The 19,296-nt window shown below is 44.6% G+C and overlaps 7 protein-coding genes across 7 annotated transcripts; 6 read left to right on the plus strand and 1 right to left on the minus strand.

Annotated features, from left to right (window-relative positions):
* Nucleotides 1-476: 476 nt before the first annotated feature.
* Nucleotides 477-1,244, plus strand: Bfra_008148 (putative calcipressin family protein; the record flags this gene model as incomplete). The annotated part of the gene is made up of 1 exon (XM_037338512.1): nt 477-1,244. One exon carries the CDS (start codon nt 477-479, stop codon nt 1,242-1,244), a length of 768 nt encoding a protein of 255 aa, XP_037191818.1.
* A 476-nt stretch (nt 1,245-1,720) lies between these two features.
* On the minus strand, nt 1,721-3,481 carry Bfra_008149 (putative tat pathway signal sequence protein; the record flags this gene model as incomplete). Its single annotated transcript, XM_037338513.1, has 4 exons — nt 1,721-2,677; nt 2,890-2,973; nt 3,028-3,093; nt 3,146-3,481. 4 exons carry the CDS (start codon nt 3,479-3,481, stop codon nt 1,721-1,723), a joined length of 1,443 nt encoding a protein of 480 aa, XP_037191819.1.
* A 650-nt stretch (nt 3,482-4,131) lies between these two features.
* On the plus strand, nt 4,132-5,229 carry Bfra_008150 (putative mitochondrion organization and biogenesis protein; the record flags this gene model as incomplete). Its single annotated transcript, XM_037338514.1, has 1 exon — nt 4,132-5,229. The coding sequence occupies one exon, from the start codon at nt 4,132-4,134 to the stop codon at nt 5,227-5,229; it is 1,098 nt and encodes a 365-aa protein (XP_037191820.1).
* A 1,216-nt stretch (nt 5,230-6,445) lies between these two features.
* Nucleotides 6,446-9,652, plus strand: Bfra_008151 (putative wd repeat-containing protein; the record flags this gene model as incomplete). Its single annotated transcript, XM_037338515.1, has 2 exons — nt 6,446-6,982; nt 7,031-9,652. 2 exons carry the CDS (start codon nt 6,446-6,448, stop codon nt 9,650-9,652), a joined length of 3,159 nt encoding a protein of 1,052 aa, XP_037191821.1.
* Nucleotides 9,653-10,470: 818 nt separating this feature from the next.
* Bfra_008152 (putative aaa family atpase pontin protein) lies at nt 10,471-11,959 on the plus strand (the record flags this gene model as incomplete). Its single annotated transcript, XM_037338516.1, has 3 exons — nt 10,471-10,614; nt 10,671-11,438; nt 11,495-11,959. The coding sequence occupies 3 exons, from the start codon at nt 10,471-10,473 to the stop codon at nt 11,957-11,959; spliced, it is 1,377 nt and encodes a 458-aa protein (XP_037191822.1).
* A 733-nt stretch (nt 11,960-12,692) lies between these two features.
* On the plus strand, nt 12,693-15,310 carry Bfra_008153 (putative hmg box transcriptional protein; the record flags this gene model as incomplete). The annotated part of the gene is made up of 3 exons (XM_037338517.1): nt 12,693-13,056; nt 13,224-13,369; nt 13,427-15,310. 3 exons carry the CDS (start codon nt 12,693-12,695, stop codon nt 15,308-15,310), a joined length of 2,394 nt encoding a protein of 797 aa, XP_037191823.1.
* Nucleotides 15,311-16,355: 1,045 nt separating this feature from the next.
* On the plus strand, nt 16,356-18,305 carry Bfra_008154 (uncharacterized protein; the record flags this gene model as incomplete). Its single annotated transcript, XM_037338518.1, has 2 exons — nt 16,356-16,746; nt 16,825-18,305. The coding sequence occupies 2 exons, from the start codon at nt 16,356-16,358 to the stop codon at nt 18,303-18,305; spliced, it is 1,872 nt and encodes a 623-aa protein (XP_037191824.1).
* Between the last annotated feature and the right edge of the window lie 991 nt (nt 18,306-19,296).

Here is a 19,296-nt window from a genome sequence, read left to right on the forward strand (position 1 = left end):
AGCCAGATAGCACTACGCAAGTAAAAACCTGCTAATCCACACTAAAACTTTGTTTTGCTGCTGCGCCGCTGCGCCATCATTCGCCTCCACGCAAACAAGCCAATATGACCCTTGTCTGGCCGGGACCACCACTTTTAATGTCCGGAAACTACCAGATACAGATTACACATTATCAAGCTCCAGTTCTTTTACAAGCAGGTACAAAGACAATTAAAAAGCCCTCTCCGTTTTCTGGAAATATTACTTTTCTCTATCCAGCTTTCAATCAAGAAATAAATACATCTACCTACCTCTCTATTCACAAGAAAACACGAATCCTTCTTGAAAATTACATACCATCAAGAAGTCAAAGTGTAAACTAAAACGACAAATAAGAAACTCGTCTATCAAAACGCTCTCCTTCACCGAAACTCATATATCTACTTTTGTTTTACTACAACTACAACCGCAACACAACCCAACCACATATTATAACCATGTCATCTCCAACTTCCCCAACTGGAAGTACTCTTTCTTCGCGCAGAGGATCCCACAAATCGCTTTCCCTCGATCTCTCCAATCTTCCCCCTCTCTCACAACCCACACCTCCTTCTAACACCCTCCTCATAACGAATCTCAAAGACAGCGAGATCTTCCGCGCCGACAACCTTCAATCCATCAAAGAACTGATCAACACCTCCGCCCCCATCCACTCCTGGGCCCCATTAAAATCCTTCTCCCGCATCATCGTTTCCTTCTTCTCGGAAGAATCCGCCATCCGCATCCGCCAAATCCTCGACGGCGAAGAAATCATGGGCGAGCGCATGCGCGTCTATTTCGGTCAACCTACATCCATCTCCCCAAAAGACACGCATCTCAATCTCCCCGACGCCGGAAAACTCTTCTTCATCTCTCCCCCTCCCTCTCCTCCCCACGGCTGGGAAATGAAAATGGAAGATGCCCCCAATAAGCAAGTGCACGCCGAAGATCTCGCCGAAGCCCTCGCGAAATTGCATCATCGACCCACCACCGATTTGCCCGCGAGTCCCATGAGCGATAATGGCGAGTCGTTGAAAATTGGACGAGGAAGAAGCGCGAGCACGACCACCATCTATGATCCCCAGGCTCATGGACACAGTCCCAATTTGCCTGCGATAGCGGTTGAGGATACCACGGGAGAGGATTGGGGTGTGTCTCCGCTGGAGACGGAGAAGCCGATTTTGGCGCATACTGCTAGGCCGCCGGTTGAGTTGATGGAGTTTTAGATGCGAGCGGTGTGCAGGAGATGTGTATATGATATGATGGTGGTCTGGCATGGAGAATTTTGGAGAGGCATTTTTTATTGGTCGGCTTTGGGCATTTCATTGGCGTTCGCTTGGGGATGAAGCAAAAAGAGTATTCTCATTGCGTTTGGTTGTTTTCTTAGGTGCATTGCGAGGAGTTGAGAAGCCGGGTGTGGCGTTACATGAGATAGTAAATGCTACGGCATATGGCGCGCTTGTATGATACATGAGAGGAGCGAGATTGGTTTAGGATCTAGAGAGAAGATCCATGATGACAATCATGCGAGATACAAATATATTCTTCTAAATACAGTTTTCAAAAGTGCTCTTGATTTTATTGCTAGATGGTGATGCGAAATTGTGATGCGATGCTTCCCGCTACTGTGTACAGAAAGAAAGCAATAATGATACAAGATATAACAAAAATACAGTCCTTGATTGCCCTTCCTCTGATCTCCTCATCCCCACAACCAAAGCACTCCCCTTCCCATCCCCATCACGCCCATGACCAAACCCCTCATCACCTTCCACATCACCCAACTTCCCACTCCCACCCCTACAACCGCCAATCCGACAGCCTTCAAATTTCTCACCTCCACACTTCCCTTATTCTTCTCCTGTACATACTCCCCCAACTCCGTTTTGGTGCTAAATTCCGGCACATACTGCATTTCAAAGCCCGTTTCTCCTGCAATCCCCACCGTCGGACTATGTATTACCATTGGCAAGACTCTTCTCAGGAAGACGATCTGTTTGCGATCGAGATGGTTGATGCTGCGGTAGAGGTAGCTAATAGTCATGTGAAAAATGCATTGGCCGGCGACGAGGATGTAGTAGTATAGGGGAGGATTACCGAGGCCAAGGGCATCGGAGAGTAAGTGGCCATTTAGCCAGCGAGCGTTGGCTTCGAGGAAGGCGCGGGAGGGGTAGGCTGGGGCTTGGTTTTGGAGGGAGAGGATGATGTTTTGGGCGAGGACTTGGGAGGTAGGGGAGGGGTTGATCTCGGTTAGGAGGAGAGATTCCATGATGGTTTTTGCGATGGTGGGAGTTTCGAAGAAAGAGGTTGGGGTGCCGAGATAGTGGGCGACGAGACGCCAGAGAGCGATGTAGTCGGTTATTTCTTGGGGACGGAGAAAGATGCCTTGACGGGGGAGGGAGAGCCAGACCAGGGTGGTAGAGAAGGTGCCAATGGTTGCTATGCTGTCAAGGTCGTTGATTGGGATGCCATGATCTGTGATGGAATAGTAGGAGGGCCTTTCTTTGGCTAGGGTTAGAATGCGGCGACGGACGGCGGCGTGGAGAAGACGGACTTTTATGGAGGATATGTGGCCTTTGCCGCCGGGTTTGATGGCTTCAAGGGATTGAGTTACTTGAAGGAGGAGCTGGGTCGTTTCGAACATTCTTCTTCTGGCTGACTATTACAGGATTAGATGAGAAGGTAAATAGATGGTAAACGTAGAATATTTGAGAAGGTAAATAGATGGTAAACGTAGAATATTTGAGATTTGGGACCTGAGTGGAAAGTATGCTTTTGAGAGGACTTCTACCAATAGCAATTTCCTGAAACTTTCTAGTAGAAAATATGAAAGTCCAAGCAATACAATGTACTTCACTGGCTCGTTTTTACCTTTGCAGAAAAGCCGCCGGTCCTAGCTAAAACTTCTGTAACTCTAGCAGCGCCCATTCCACCGAGTAATGACTGATAAGCTAACTGTAGAATATTGAATCAGTCTCTACATTACATTGATGCGCGCAGGTAACATACTCCGGTCAATACAGCTCCTCCATATCTGTAAAACACTTCTTGGCCTCTTTTGATTTGTTCCCAATCCTAAATCTAGTTTGAGCAAAGTCACCAGTATCAAGGCCACTAAACCACTCACAACCCAATCCGGTATTGTATTAACTTCATTCCAGAGTTCCCCGAGTTTTTCATCTTCGGAAGCATGATCTTTCAACAAGATATACAAATCTCTCTTGGGCTTTTCTTCGCCTTCTTTTCCCTTCGGAACCGCACTTTGGTTTCTGGGAAGTTCTCCCGATGTGGGTGGCGATATTTTGTCCAAACGATTTAAGCATTCTTCAGCCAGAACATCATATGAAAACTTCATGGGATGCATTTGCTCTTCTGTAAAATGATCAGGAGTCCATTGAAAGGTATATCCCCAGGCGTGGCGAGTATTTTCATCATTTCGACGAAAAGGATTAGGTAAAGCCATGTAAATTTCAATACAAGAAAGAATGAAGAGAGACGAGAAATTTATTGAACAATGGGAAGAAAAAGAACGAAGCTATTCTTTTACAAAACACTTGTGAAAAAGGAGGAAAGTCTTTTGGATTTACCGGAAGCATAATTGAGAATAAGATCCACAAACGCCTCACTCTAATTCATTCACCTACGGGTAAAGACGACATCCACATCATAGATATTTTGACAAGTGCGCTATTTGCGTATCTAAAAGCTTAATGTAGCGTGCCTAGGTAGTCTAAAAAGCAGGAAACCATCCCCTGACTGGTGAATATACAAGAAGATGGAATGAAACATATATAAGACGGACATTGATAGATTGTATATCAACAGTCAAGATGTATCAAAATCCGTTGATGATCAGTTTTGACGGAAATCATTGATGAGACTCACTTGGGTCGATGAAAGAAGTGAATGCGCGGATACCGTTGATGTTCGGATCAAGTGATGGCGGGACTGGCTGGACTGGCATGGCTGGCAGATTGATCGACTCGGATAAGCACCTCGATAAGAAATCCCAGTCAAATTCCTAGGCGAAGATTTTCTTTTCCATCGATCCTGATGTTTCCTATTGCCCGTCTATAAACTCACATTATTCTCCATTGAAGAATGTAAATAGTCATGTCTTGTTCTTGCACAACAAAGACGCTTCGATTATTCATTCGCCATGTAGCTCAACTTGATTTGGCTGCATCAAACACCTCCACTCATCATCGCCCGCAAAGAATTAACATTCGAAGGTTCAATGCCCCCTCAGTCTCATATTCATCTCCTTCGTACTCGAGAGCATATTCGTCGGCATATTCATCTCAATTTGTCAGAAGTAGTGATGAAGATGGCCCTATCGAAAAGCAAGAAGAAACCTCATCTGCGACGGAAGGGCACAAGAATACTACACAAAATGAAATTGATTATCTAGATGACTTGTTCATGGAAATTACGCCAGAATCGATAGATGCCCTTGCTGCGGAGACACGATCTGAGTTGGCAGATTTTCAATCAAGAGAATCAGAGGAATCGAGATTACCATGGAAAGCCGAGGGAGCAGAGGAATCGATTCAGCCAACAGAAGTAACGGAGGAGTCGTGGGTCCAGAGAGAACCGATAGACATATTCTCAAAACCGTTGAAGAAGGCAAGGTGGATTACAGACGAGGAAAAAATCAGGTTTAGAAGCGTTAAAATCGACAACGCAGTATCACATTCCCCACAAGCCAGCACATCGAATAAAAACATGGTGGACGATGGTTGGGTACCTCCGAAGCGTAAAACTTGGATGGAACAAAAAGCAGCATTGAAGGAAAAATTCCCTGAAGGTTGGAAGCCGATGAAGAGATTGTCGCCGGAAGCGCAGGCAGGGATTCGAGCATTGCATGCTCAATACCCTGAGCAATATTCAACGGCTGCATTGGCCGATCATTTTCAAGTATCTGCAGAAGCAATCCGGAGAATACTGAGGAGTACATGGGTACCGAAGCCAGAAGAGGAAGCCGACCGTGAGAGAAGATGGTTTCAGAGAGGGAAGAACATATGGGGTAAGTATGCTGAATTGGGGGTCAAACCACCCCGGAAATGGAGAGAGGAGGGTATAGGTAGGGGTAAGCCGGAGTGGAAAAAGAAAGCAGCTCCTGTCCTGACAACTAGTCGACCTGGGAATTCGGAACCTCGAAGGCCAGCGACGATCAGTCTCGATGATGAAATGGAGGATAGGATCTTTTGAGCATTAGTTGCTCTCGAATGTGTATAATGATAATGTAAGAATATGAACAAACCCACTTGTAGGAACGGGACCATATATTGATCGACAGTTTTTAATTGCCCTGCTACCATCCTATTGATATTGCATTCGACGTATATCTAGGTAGACTAATCTTACTCAATCTTAAAGGTCACGAGGGTCTCTGGTAGACATTATCCGATAGCATGGCCGTTGCTGCTTGTCAGATACGCTCACTCCTCTCTCTTGTCCATCATCGGTAGGTCATCTGTGTGCCATGTAAGTACGACGACGGAAATCAATCAACTATACTTGAACACATATCTGACACTGCTTGTTGATCTTTGGACGTGAAGTCCGACTCGAGAACGAACAGCTGGAGGCCATCTAGCCATCTAGCCATCTAGCTACATTGATGGCTTGATGGTTTGATAGCTATCAAATTATCAATGTCTATTAAGATACGGTTCAACCAATTTGTTGGCAAATAAACTCAAAATGGACCAATAGCATTCTGGTAAGATTCTGGAAAGATCCCAATTGGTGGTGGAGTTCCTCGAGTAGATCCATTCCCGAGCCTTCCCCTGATTAACACGACCCTGTAAACAAGGGCAAGGGTTGAACACAGACCTCTCTACTTTCTGGTTTGGGTCAAATTCCAGTGCATCAACACCGTAGACACCGTATATTAAGATTCCCCAGTAAATTATTCTGTGCATGTCACGATAGGATAGGGCAAAAGAAGAAAAGATAGGGAAAACAGGTGGTTTGGGCTGCCACTTTTGGTTTCTGATATTCTGGTTTCTGATCTTTGGTTTCCTGACTGCTCGTTCTCGTCGTCGTCGTACTAAAAACGCCGTAACAAGTTGATCAATGTTTTGAGGACTTCTTTTTAAAGTTCCTTCTTTCTTCCCCTCCCTTCCCCTCCCACTCTCACTCGTTTTCCAGATCTGATCTGATCTGATCTAATCGGTGTGTAAAGAAAATCACGATAGGAAAACTCAACGAGCTAATCAACGTCATAATTCCTAGGTAGTTTTTGATTTTCTCTTCTTCATGATACCCAGATTTTCTTTCGAGGCGCACAAAACTCAATTCATTTCCTAAATATTACAAAGGTTGAAGCACCAAATCGACATCCACAAACGCTGGACGAAGAAGAGAGCTTCGACCACTGCATTTATATTGTCCCGGTGGTTTGTTTCATGAACAGTCGATAATGGCTTCGACACCCATCAATCCAAGGACCTTCGCTGCGAATGCAAAACCCGGTTTAAAAGCTAGTCCTTCTCCATTTCCACGAACCCCGCGACCCTCGAACAAGAACAGGAATCCCTACGAGTTAGGATTATCGTTGAAGAAAATAATTGGAACTACAGTATCTTCTCCACCATGTTTCGACTGTCTTTCTACCTCTCGGATATTTGCATATACAGCTGGGGCCGCGGTAGTGGTTGTTGATATTGATGATGAGGGGAGACACTCCCAACGTTTTTTCCGGGCTTCTCCAACAGCAGTCGCCGCCAACACAAGTAATGTAGCTCTAGGTGGACCTTCAACACCTGCCAACAATGCCAATGATGGCAGAAACGGAAAAGGGTTTCGAGATGCTGCAATCCCATATGCACCATCCACTGCACATACGAGTCTAGAATCAGGTGACTCTTCATCAAAGACATGGTCAAGCAGGGAAAGGATTAAAGCGGCTACATGTGTTTCTATTAGTTCTGATGGTCGCTTTTTGGCTGTGGGCGAGGTAAGCAGGTCTGTACGAACATTTGTGTATTGACTGATAAGGATATAGACAGGATACGCACCTAGAGTTTTAATATTCTCTTTGCAAGACAGTTCTTCAGATACACCGCTCGCCATTCTTACCGAGCATACATATGGCGTCGCCGCCATATCGTTCAGTCCCGATGGCAAATATCTTGCCAGCTTAGGTAATGTTAACGATGGATTTCTTCACGTTTGGTCCATAAATCCAAAGAATGGAACAGCAAAGCTACATTCGAGCAACAAATGTACTAGTTTCATCAAGCAAATGTTGTGGTTAGGAGGGAACGTTGTTACTGTGGGAACTCGCCATATAAAAGTATGGAGAGTCGACGATGGCCGATGTCCCTCACCAAAACAAAAATTTGCACTTGACGGTACACCATTACCAATGCCAGTGCAACAAGCGCTCAAAACCCTTACTGGCCGGAACTGTTTACTCGGACCATTAGTAGATGCGACTTTCACATGCGTGGCTTCTTTGTCTGACCACAGGGCCATTGTTTGCTCGGAAAAGGGAGATGTTTGCCTCCTGGACAGCACAGAAGGCCAAAAACTGATCAAAGTTTTGAGCACCGGATTTCCAGTCACATGTATAGCTATTGAGATGGAAACTCGGCAGGTAAGGATAGGAGGCCGTAATGGTAAAGTCAAAACGGTATCCTTAGATACACTTCTAGCACCATCTACTCCTCCATTATCACCCCTCCCGTCAGATGAATCTAATGACGAGGTTGACCCTGGTCATCTGTGTGCTATGGGCTACGCTGGAGGTAACTTCGTTACGATTGATTCTAGACATACGATTGAGATATGGGGGAAAGATGACGAGGACGCTGATCATGGGTTCCAAAACACACTTCAACCCGCTCATGGTGACGCAGTAATGGGTGTCCAGCTCTTACCCGAAATCAATCAGATGGGAGCAGCATTCCTTACTTGGTCTGTCAATGGCAGTCTTGCTTTTTGGGACTTGCATGGCAACAGCAAAGGATCGATTACAATCGGCATAGATCAAGTGTCTATAGAAGAAGAAGCTGCCAACTCATGTCAGGTCGTGAGAATATCAAAGGATGCTTTGTTCCTGGTTTCTGGAGATAAGTACGGGGTTTTGAAAATATTAGATCCATCCACGGGTGCATGCACCTTTGAGACACGTGCTCATTCTACCGAGATTCAAGATATCACCATTTATGAGGATGATACATCAACGATGATAGCTTCATGTAGTCGCGATCGGACCATTCAATTGTTCCGTCTCGTCTCAGATAAGTGGGAACTGGTACAAACTTTAGACGAACATACTGCTGGCGTATGCGGTTTGTTCTTCGCCGAGAATGGCGAGAAACTCATATCTTGTGGAATGGACAGGACAATTCACATCCGGCAACTTGTAAAAAAGGAAGTAGCGGAAGGAAACGCGCTGGCTGCCGTCCCAGTCCGTATCATCACTTTGAAAGCTGCGCCCGTCTCGATGACGCCCTGTCTCGGTCCTCAAGTAGGTAATATTGTGGTGTCTTTATTGGATCGCACTGTAGCTACATACGAAATAGCTACTGGACGCCTTGTCAACTCATTTCGAGCAACAGACTATGATGGAGCAGACGCTGTCGCTCTGGACTCTCTTGTGATGGGTACGCCTAGTGTACTTTCTGGCAAACCTAGTACAATTCTCGCTGGTGTCTCGACTACCGATAAGTCTGTTCGTATCTATGACTGGAGTACTGGATCTTTCCTAGACCGCGAATGGGGGCACACTACTTCCGTGTCAGGCGTCGCACTTCTGGAGAACATCGATTCGTCGTCTAGAGTTTTGATAAGCACAGGGCTAGATGGCACAATCATGATGTGGGACATTGCTTCTAATGCCACCACCTACTCACAAAATCAGCCTGAGTCAAACGACGGTACCCAAGATGAGACACCACCGAAGGATCCACCGACCTCGCGCCAGCCATTGAGACGGGTATTATCGAAAGCTGAACTTGCCGAGTTTCAACGAGCGTCACCAACAGCTACTCCTCCTGGGTCGTCTTCGCCACCTAGGGTGATCAAACGTAAGACCTCGAAATACAGCTTGGCGAATCAGAACCCCACCTTATCAATTCCATCTGTGCAAGCTGTGCCATCTAAACATTTCGCATCTGCATCAGACGATACAGGACGTAGATCGTACCCAAGGAACAGATCTCGGAGTCCAAACAGTCCTCAAACAAGAGAGGTCAGACGTCCTTCGACGGCGTCGGTAGACTTACGGGGCCGGGGCAAAAGTTCAAGCAGTGGCATAACTGAATCCGGGTCACTTAACATGGCGACAGAGCAAGCTTGTCGAACACTTAGAGCGTACCGAAGAAAGCTGTTATCTACTGAGACTATAGATGAAGAGTGTCTAAAGGAGCTAGACCAGGAGTTGCGACTAACCTCGGTAGCACTGGGGGACAGAAGCCAAAAGTCTAGAACTATTAGTGAGACAGTTTTAGCAGGAATACTTGACCAATATTCCGACAGACTAGTTTCCATGTTCGATGAGAAGTTAAGATTAAGTCAATTGGGCCCAAACAGAATGGTAGAGTCTCCTACCGAGATGGTCGAACGCCCAAGAACGGCTGACAGATCCAGTGAAGACGGAGAGTTTCTTGATTGTCATTGATTGTGTATTTCGTTTGTTCTACTGCATCGATTTTGAAGGCGTTTGGAATACCTTACTCTTTTTGGAAGTGTTGCAGGCGTTTGAAAGGAAATACTCTTTGCATTGGGGTCATCGTTTGCATGGCACAAGGTTCTATCCTACTTCAGGGCGTCCGCATAAGCTTAGGGTGGGATAAAAATCAAGCTGCAACTTATTCCATGACGCATATGGCTGAGGAGTTTTCAAAAAGAAGGGAGAGTATAGGCATTAGAATTAGGGAGGGATGGGAAAATGGCCTGTTTGGAGTAATTAAGTTCGTGGAAAACAATATATCAAGGACTGGGAATCAATCATTTTGTCTACCATGCACTTTTCACTCGTCGAGATCTAATTATCATACTGTATACTGTAAGCTTGACCGATTACTAAATCCATCAATCAAATGCAGAACTAACGGATAGCCTCATACAATCCTGCAAATAACCGGAGTTCACCAAACACCTGCAGACTTCAAACTCTAGGAGAGGCTGCAGATGAATGATCAATCAATCAGGAATATTTATCAGCCTTATGTATCTTCACGTGATTTGATTGATTCGGACCCACCGCTTACCTAGTAATTCCCAGTCGCGTTTACATGTGCAGCCAGCCTTCCGCGAAATTATTCTCAGAAATTCATCTTCAAGCTTTAAGAATAATTGATCTTGTGCCAATCACCATCGATTATATTGCACCTTGTGATATTGGAGGAGAAGTTTATTATTTATTTTTGATCAAATATTTTACGTATTTGATACCAATAATTACTACCTATATCTGACTGCATCTAAATCGCGAATATGGTAAACCTCAGCGATGTCAAGGGAAACTCCCGCGACAATCGAACTTCCACACATACACACATCAAAGGTCTTGGACTTCGAAATGATGGATCTGCTGAGAAGCAAGCCGGTGGATTTGTTGGCCAAACTTCAGCTCGAGAGGTGGGTTGATATGCACAATGGATGATAGGACTTTAACTAATATATCTTGGTTACAGGCTTGTGGTGTGGTTGTCGACTTAATTCGTTCCAAGAAAATGGCTGGCCGAGCTATTTTGCTTGCAGGAGGTCCTGGAACAGGAAAGACAGCTCTCGCTTTAGCTATCAGTCAAGAACTTGGAACAAAAGTACCATTCTGCCCCATCGTCGCAAGCGAAGTATACTCGACGGAAGTCAAGAAAACAGAGGCGCTCATGGAAAACTTTCGACGAGCCATTGGTCTGAAAGTTCGCGAAACGAAGGAGGTTTACGAGGGCGAAGTCACAGAACTAACACCAGAGGAAGCTGAAAATCCATTGGGAAGCTATGGAAAGACCATCAGCACATTGTTGATTGGATTGAAGAGCGCCAAGGGCCAAAAGAAGTTAAGATTGGATCCAAGTATCTACGAAGCTATACAGAAAGAAAAGGTTACAGTTGGAGATGTCATTTATATCGAAGCGAATACTGGAGCCTGTAAACGTGTTGGCAGATCGGATGCGTATGCGACTGAATTCGACCTGGAGGCGGAGGAGTATGTGCCAATACCAAAGGGAGAAGTTAACAAGAAGAAGGAGATAGTACAGGACGTTACTTTACATGATCTCGATATCGCGAACGCCAGACCTCAAGGTGGACAAGACATAATGAGTATGATGGGCCAGTTGATGAAACCAAAGATGACAGAAATTACGGAGAAATTAAGAGCGGAGATTAATAAGGTGGTCAACAAATACATTGATCAAGGAGTGGCAGAGCTTGTTCCAGGTGTGCTTTTTATTGATGAGGTATGTGTCAAAGCCTTCAATACGCCTTCCGGTTCTTGATCATTAACAAATTATAGGTTCACATGCTCGATCTCGAATGCTTCACATATCTGAATCGTGCTCTCGAATCAACGATTTCTCCAATCGTAATTCTCGCTTCCAACCGTGGCATGTGTACCATTCGTGGTAGTGAAGACTTGATCTCAGCACATGGAATTCCTTCTGATCTTTTGGCTCGACTTTTAATCATTCCTACAAATGCTTACGAGGCGGATGAAATCAAGAGAATTCTTCGTATTCGAGTTACAGTTGAAGGTCTAGCCATAACTGAAGCTGCATTAGACAAACTCACAGAACATGGTTCAAGAATTAGTTTGAGATATGCATTGCAGCTTCTAACACCATCTAGTATTTTAGCGCGAGTAAGCGGACGCAATCAAATTGATGTCCAGGATGTGGGGGAGTGCGAAGATTTATTCATTGATGCACGGAGGAGTGCAGCTATTATGAACGGTGAAGCTGGTAACGGGTTCATTTCATAAACAACATCCGCTGCGGCTGATGCAGTTCATCGACTGGTGTGAGAAGTTGATTGGCGTAGTCACATCATTAGTGCATTTGCGGGAGTAGTTCACTGGTGTGACTACCAGTGTAACCTGAGAACAGGGGTTTATCTAGAGCTCGTCGCTTGCTTTTGGCGTCTAAAGGGGGTGTCCAAGGTTTCATGGTTCTGTTTGCGGATATTATGTAGTATCTCCAAAAAAAAAATCTAATTGGGATTACATTCCTCACACCTCTCCAAAATTGGTTAAAAAAAAGCATTCCAATTAGGTCTTATTTAGTAAGCATGAAATTATTTACCCGTTACCAAGCATTTTCTTAATTTTGATTTTCTATTTCTTGGGATTTACTGGGAGTGAACATTAGTAACGGAGCTCACTAAAGACAAAGGAAAACGCATGCGAAACTGCAGCTGTGCAGTCTTCCCGAGACAACAAAGACACCAACACTTTGCCATAATGCCTAGAATGCCTAGAATGGACAGAATGTCACAACTAGAAGTTGATTATGGATGAATTGAGTTATGATAGAATTGTCCTTTTCTTTATCCAGTCGCGATGCATACAAAGCATTTCGTCACTATCAAGAAGGGCATTCTACCCTTCTATTCTTTCCTCTTTATTTTCCTTTCTATCTATTATACTCTGAAGTTCCCACTTGATATCGACTTCAAAAACCTGGGCTTTTTTCTCATCTCGTTTGAAATCAAAAGCCATGTCAATTATGGCAGAAGTACGTAGAACCAACGGCAATGTTGATAGAGACGCTCCTCGATCTCCTGTTAGTATCTCAACAGATTCTAGTAGGAGGAATTCGTTGAGACCAATCCTCCCGGAGAAACATTCAGAGCCTCCAACTCCAGTTTCACCTCCACCTTCCGACCGTTTGTCAAGAAAACGAGCAGCATCACTCGATACTGAAAGTGCGAGTGCGAGCCAACCACGAATCGGAGATCTTGCATTGAACAGTGCGAGCACAAGCAATAGCATTGGAGGCCCTTCCCCTATTTCTGATACGCCAGTCACGGAACAAGTGTGTCTTTGTCAACCAGACCCAAAGATCCCACGACCTCGAAACGGTGCGTGACCTAAAACTTTTCTTTGGCAATGACGATTGACAATAATCGTATGATTGGTTATTGAGAATGGCTGCGAGAGACCCTATGTTTACCCTAGCCTTTGTTTATTGAGATGAGATTCTTTGTCGCCACTCCAGAATCCAGAAGCTAACAATTTCCCTTTGTAGCATTTATCCTTTACCGTCAACATTATCAGGCACAAGTCGTCGCCCAGCATCCCGGTCTTGCAAATCCCGAAATATCAAAGATTATTGGAGAACAGTGGCGCGAGCAGGCACCCAATGTAAAAGAGGAATGGAAAAGACTCGCTGAAGTAAATAACACAGTAGTCGCCCGTGATCATAGACCATGCTAATTTTGTCGCACCTAGGAAGAAAAACAGCGTCATCAAAGACAATATCCTAATTATCGTTACCAGCCGCGCAGAGCAGGGAAAACCGCCGGTAATCGTCCGCTAACTTCAACATCGGACGATCCCATTCGGTGTCCGAGATGTAACGGACGCTACATCTCAACGCCAAGTACACCGTTGACTCCCTTCACGCCGGCCTTTGGAGCTGCCGTTCCTCGTAACGATAGAGTTCTCCCGCCATTCAGCTCAAACAATCAGGCCCAGAAGTCTCAACCGTCTCAGTATCGACCCCAGCTCGGCGAGCTTGAGAGACCCCGCTATCTAGCTCAAATGCCCGGCAGCGGTAGAGTAGACTCTCCACGTATAGGTCCACCTCCCCAACAAATGGTTAGGCGACACCCGTACCCTCAACCCCTCCATACCCATCATGAACAGGATCAAGATATCGAGATGCAATCTGCCTCTCCAGATTTCAAGCGTCGACGTTTCACGAATGATCCGAGGGTCTATCCACAACCATCTCCGATGGTCTATTCAACCCCTCAACAAGGTTTCGCCCGCAACCAACAGATCCCAATGTCAGCGGGCCCCTTCCGGAATCCTCCTCAACCTCTTCCGGGTTCAAGATCGGGCGCAATGGGTCCGCCTCAGTCGGCTCCAATGCGTAGCACACATATGCAACAGAGCATGACACCCACTTACCGCAATCGGACCCCTACATTTGACGAATCTCTCCGTTTGCCTCCTCTCCAAACCCAACTTCCCACCACCGCCACTACATCCGCACATCGTCCTACCGACCGCGACGTCCGTAGCGAAAGTAGAGAGTCCCAAGCTCGTAGTGTTGAGGCCATGGTCATGACAATCCCCTTTTGGAACAAATTAAATATCCTTTCGAAAATTTCCCCGCCGCTAGCGGCGCCGGGCCCAACGAGTCCTGCGCAGGATATTAGAGGCGCGGTGATTGCTGTGGAGGGGATGGAAAAGGGATTGATCAGGGAGGTGGGAGACTTTATTCGTGGTCATCTGGAAAAAGATGCTAATTGTATGGTTCGGACTTGGATGACGGGATCCGATGCTCGTCCAGAATCGGGGGGTACAGCCGTGGATGGAGATGCAGATACTGAGATGCGGGACGTTTCGGGAGTGCGAGTGACAAGAGAGAAAGGAAAGGAGAGATTAAAGGAAAAAGAGGAAAATAAACATGAGATGGTGATGGACATGAAAGATCTCCAGGAAAAAGAAGAGTCTTCTGATCCTTTCGTCGAATATCTTTCGACGATTTGTCAATGGCATCGGAATTCATTACAGATTACGAAGTTCATCACGACGGTTCCTCCTTCTTCTCCTCGCAGAGATACTTCTACTGCTTCTTCGACTCCTCAATCGTCGGAAGCATCACAGTCGTCTACTCCGCATAAAAGAACACCGATAGCTCTTATACCGCATGGATATTCTCTCACGTTATCAGATGCATATTCGTTGAAATTACCGATAAATGATAGTTATGCTCCGATCGATCATTGGCAGTGGATGGCTACTCTGTGGAGAGGAATTGTGGGGGCAGATCTTACGGTGTTTGTGAAAGGGGTAGGGAGGGAGGAGATGGAACGGTCTGGAGGGGTGGAGTGGTTGGTTGGAAGAGGAATTGTGGTTAGAGTGTTGGTCTCGGAGAAGGTGGGCAGAGAGGGGAGTTTACCGGGAGATAGAGAAGGTTTGAGGAAAGGCAGTACGAGTACGGTGGGTAGTGGGGGTGGAGAGAGAGAAAAGGAAGGAAGTGGAGGAAAGGAAAAGGAAAAAGAGAAAATTAAAGGGAAGATGGATGAAAAGACACGTCGGCGTTTGGGATTTGAAGTCGGCGAGTGGGTAAGAGGAATTGATGGGGGCTGGGGACGAAGTTGATGCTTTTGATCCTGTGTGTCGGGGAGGTTTATACCCATTGATTCATAAAAAGAGATTTTTGGAAGTAAGTGAGTGAGTGGATAAAGAATTGGTGTTGTCAGTGTGTACAATCAATTCTTCTCTTTGCATAATTTTCTTCTCTTTCGCATCCATCGGTATCGATATCCGCTTGGGCATTTAGTTCTATCTACATTTTTTATTTTACTTCTATTGTATGTTCTTTTTTTCGTTCAGAATTTGGGTCGTGGGCAGAAAGATGAATGTTGGGTAATCATGTAACTAGTATTGCTTCTTTTTATCTGTGGATTGAAGGGTTAGGATTAGATAGATCTCAGTAGTCGATTGGTATGAAGAACGCTATTTTTGATTCGAAATCTTGATTGTGTTGTGAAGTTAAGAGGAAAGTTCTTTGTTGTATTGTTGTGTGTTGGGAGTTGTGGACTTCATTGTGATTTCGATACTTGGGTGTTAACTAATTGATTTCTTTTTTATCTAATCCGGTTTTTCTTACCTACTTCCCAGACTTCAAATATCTTCTAGAATGCAGCAGTAACGAGACGGTCCTCTTATAACTACTAGGTACTTACTAGATAAATATCAATATCAAATAACCTGTACAATTTTTCCTTGGCGATACCCCCCGTCGAGGATCCCAGCCTTGTCACTCCTTCCCCATTCTACTACTGTATTCAAGTGATCAGTCACTTCCTTCCATTTACATCCATCTCTGTCAAAACGAAATTGTTTCGAGATCATGGCGTACTACATCCACATGGGCTGGTTTTCGATGCCTAGTAGCGACTTCCTTAATCGAAACAGATCTGGAGGAAAAACACATCATAGTCTGCATGACCCAACTTGAAATACTATTCATTCTTCTGCTCTTCCAATAAAGACTCGTACATCAAATAATTTCACTGCATTGCTTGTACAGTTATTTTGGTATATATCCTTAGGTAAAGTGTGCACTTCAAATTGACGTGGTACACGAAAAGATATATCTTCGTCTGTGTCTATTCATTCATTCCCCATTTTCTCCGCAAACATGGCATCCTATTTAACTGACCAGGATTTCTGGCTTAACTCTAACTTTACCACTCCAACCCCAATCACCTTCGACAATCACGAGATCCTACGATCCATCTCTCCTCTCTCATTATCACATAACTTCTATTCCCCAGCTGCGCCGCAAAGATCTCCTCTCTACTCAAGTCCTAATATAGCTTCAGATCTCAAGAGAATAAGATCCAGAGGCAACAAATACAGCAAAAAAGAAATGGTATATCGAGCCATCGATGACAAGATCGACTTGGTCAGATTCCTGCAGGCGTATGAGAGTATACTTGCTGCTTTTGGCGTGGAGACGAGAGAAGTGTATGATGACAGAGAGAAAGAGAAGCTGGATGTTGCTGAACGCATTGTTTATAGGTTATTTTGTGAGTTTTTCCTTTGAGATAAAATCCGGCTTAACACGGGGAGGAATGGTAAAAATGCTAATTTCCGGGTCTTGATAGGGAATGATAGAAATTATGCGGGGAATAGAGGGAGTGAAAGTGTGCCTCTAACGCGTGTTAAGGCGGATAATCAGGTAGTGGATACGGATAAAAATACCTCGCGGCTACTGAGAGTTACGGCATCGGAAGTAGATGCTATAAATGCGATTGTGGATGAAGCATATGAAGGTCTTCGTATGGCCACTGGACCAGTGATTGATAACGTACTCAACAAGGGTAAACTTACTTCAACTGTTACAGAGGTGAGAGAAGTGAGAGACACGGTGGATGAAACTGATCCACTGGGAAATGCAAACGCAAACTTTACGAATGGAATTGTCGGGGATGATCTTTGCGTTGCTGCAGGACCACAAATCAATATCAGTGCTGAAAAAGACCAAATCAGGTTTAAAGTCGCAAAAGTAGTCGAGGAACCTATTGAAATTGATATACCGTTGGTAGGATTCCTCAAAGACGGAGGTTTGGATGAAGAACCTACTGTTTTCGCAAACCATGTAACCAATGTCGTTGATGAGAAAAATCGGATCTTCTCTACAATTGCAGAAGTCAGAGAAGCACCAAGAAGCTTTCGCCTGGCTATAAGGTCTAAGTCGACTAGTGATCCTACAGATCCTCCTACAGTTATTTCCATCAAGTCAGAAGGCAGTACATCTATAGAAGCCCTTCACGAACAATGGATAAAAAGTCCGGAGATCCTACTACTCGGAAGATGGGGTCGCGAGAGATATAATGAATGGAAAAGAGATAATGCTGAGGCTCAAAATGAAATCGCAAAACAAGAAATATTTCGTCTGATGGAATTGAAGCATCAGCTCTTGCCGTTCGAATCAGGAAAGCGGCCTTACACCTATGGCTTCACATCATTCACTCAAAACCATCTAGATTCTTCAGCTCTTCAGCTCTGGAGCTTCGATCCAGTTAAAAGAACCGAAGAACTTCTTGGTGTCAAATTGCTGTGGAAATATGAAGCGTTCATTCTCAAGAGAATCACCGTGGAACCGCTAAGCCTTGATGAATTGGCAGCGGATGAGACTAAAGGCCGCCAAGCACTGGAGAACGCATATAAGTTCCTTGGATTTTGGGACTGGTCGGTTCGATCTCCTTGCAAGGGAGAGGAGAAAGCAAAACCTATGCATCAAATTTGCTTGCAATGGCTTGATCCTAATAATGTGTTCCGTAAAGCTTATTTTCAAAAGAGATCGGTTTCTAATACGTCGGAAAAGATTAAAAGAAATCGTGGGGGTAGTGGGAGTAGGGATGTCGGAAGTTGGAGGGAGAAACGCACGGTTAGTGGTGCGAATTATATTGGAGAGAAGAAAAGGTGTGTGAGTGGCAGTTGGTATGGAGGGAAGAAGAGAAAGAGCAGTTGGAGTAGTGATGTTGAGAGGAAATATGGCAGGAGAGAGAATTTGAGTCGAGGACAACGGATAGCTAGAAAGAAGACGGCGATAGAGATGTGGGATGCTAGAGAGAATTATTGAAGTGAAAATGAGATGAAGGATTAGGTGTTTCTCGTGGTAAAATGGGACACAAACAAAGGTGTGGTTGGAAACAAATTGGATTACTGGTAAGGAGGCTATTAGTACTGTTGCTATAGATATTATCAAAGTATTTTAGAATTGAAAGGAAATGGGATGCCGTTGATGTTACCAAACTTTTGCTACAACAATGCATTGCCGATCGACGTTAAGATGCGTCGAGGCGATCTACACTAAAACATTGAATTTTGTCACTATTCGTCCCAAAAAGACGCTATAGGTACCTACGCCATTGCTTATTGAATCCAAAAATTTCCAAACACTTATTCTTCGGAAGAAGATGACAATTATTATTGTATTTATATATAAAATGGAGTTGTATTTCTTATTGGTTTTGGTGAATAATTATTGAATGATTCATTGTTGGTTTGAGAAGGATACAGATGACGATGACGTAGCACCTACGATGGTAGGTCCTAAATGTCAATATTGTATTCTGTCTAAAGAGCTAGCTATCTACAGAAAGAAGCAATCCTTATATGCTTTGAGGCTAGCCCTCTCGCTTAGTGTACTACTAATGACTTAAGGTCATTCACCTACATTCATATATTCATAGATCTACAAAAAATTCAACTATGTATTAGCTCTAGCTCAGAAGAGCCCAAAAAAGAGCAAAAATTTCTGTTCTTAGTAATCGGCAATCAAGAACTAAGATATCGCTATAATAATAATGGGTAGAAGTCAAATCTACAATATAGAATATTTAGTAAAGAAGCCAACAATCCCCACACATAACGAATTATCCCGAAGGACTTTCAAGAACCTGACCTGCGAATCGAGCCGCGCCAAGTTTCCGTCAAGAGCATGGCGCTTTATCCACAGCGCCATTGAAGTGCACAACCATGTTGGCATGATTGGTTGAGTAAGTGATATTAAAACAGATCATATGCACCCTCTTCACATGAAATAGTGAATAAAACGGTGCATATAGAGA

The sequence above is a fragment of the Botrytis fragariae genome (genome assembly GCF_013461495.1).
Source record: "Botrytis fragariae strain BVB16 chromosome Unknown tig00000061, whole genome shotgun sequence".
In the NCBI taxonomy this organism is placed as follows: Eukaryota; Fungi; Ascomycota; class Leotiomycetes; order Helotiales; family Sclerotiniaceae; genus Botrytis; species Botrytis fragariae.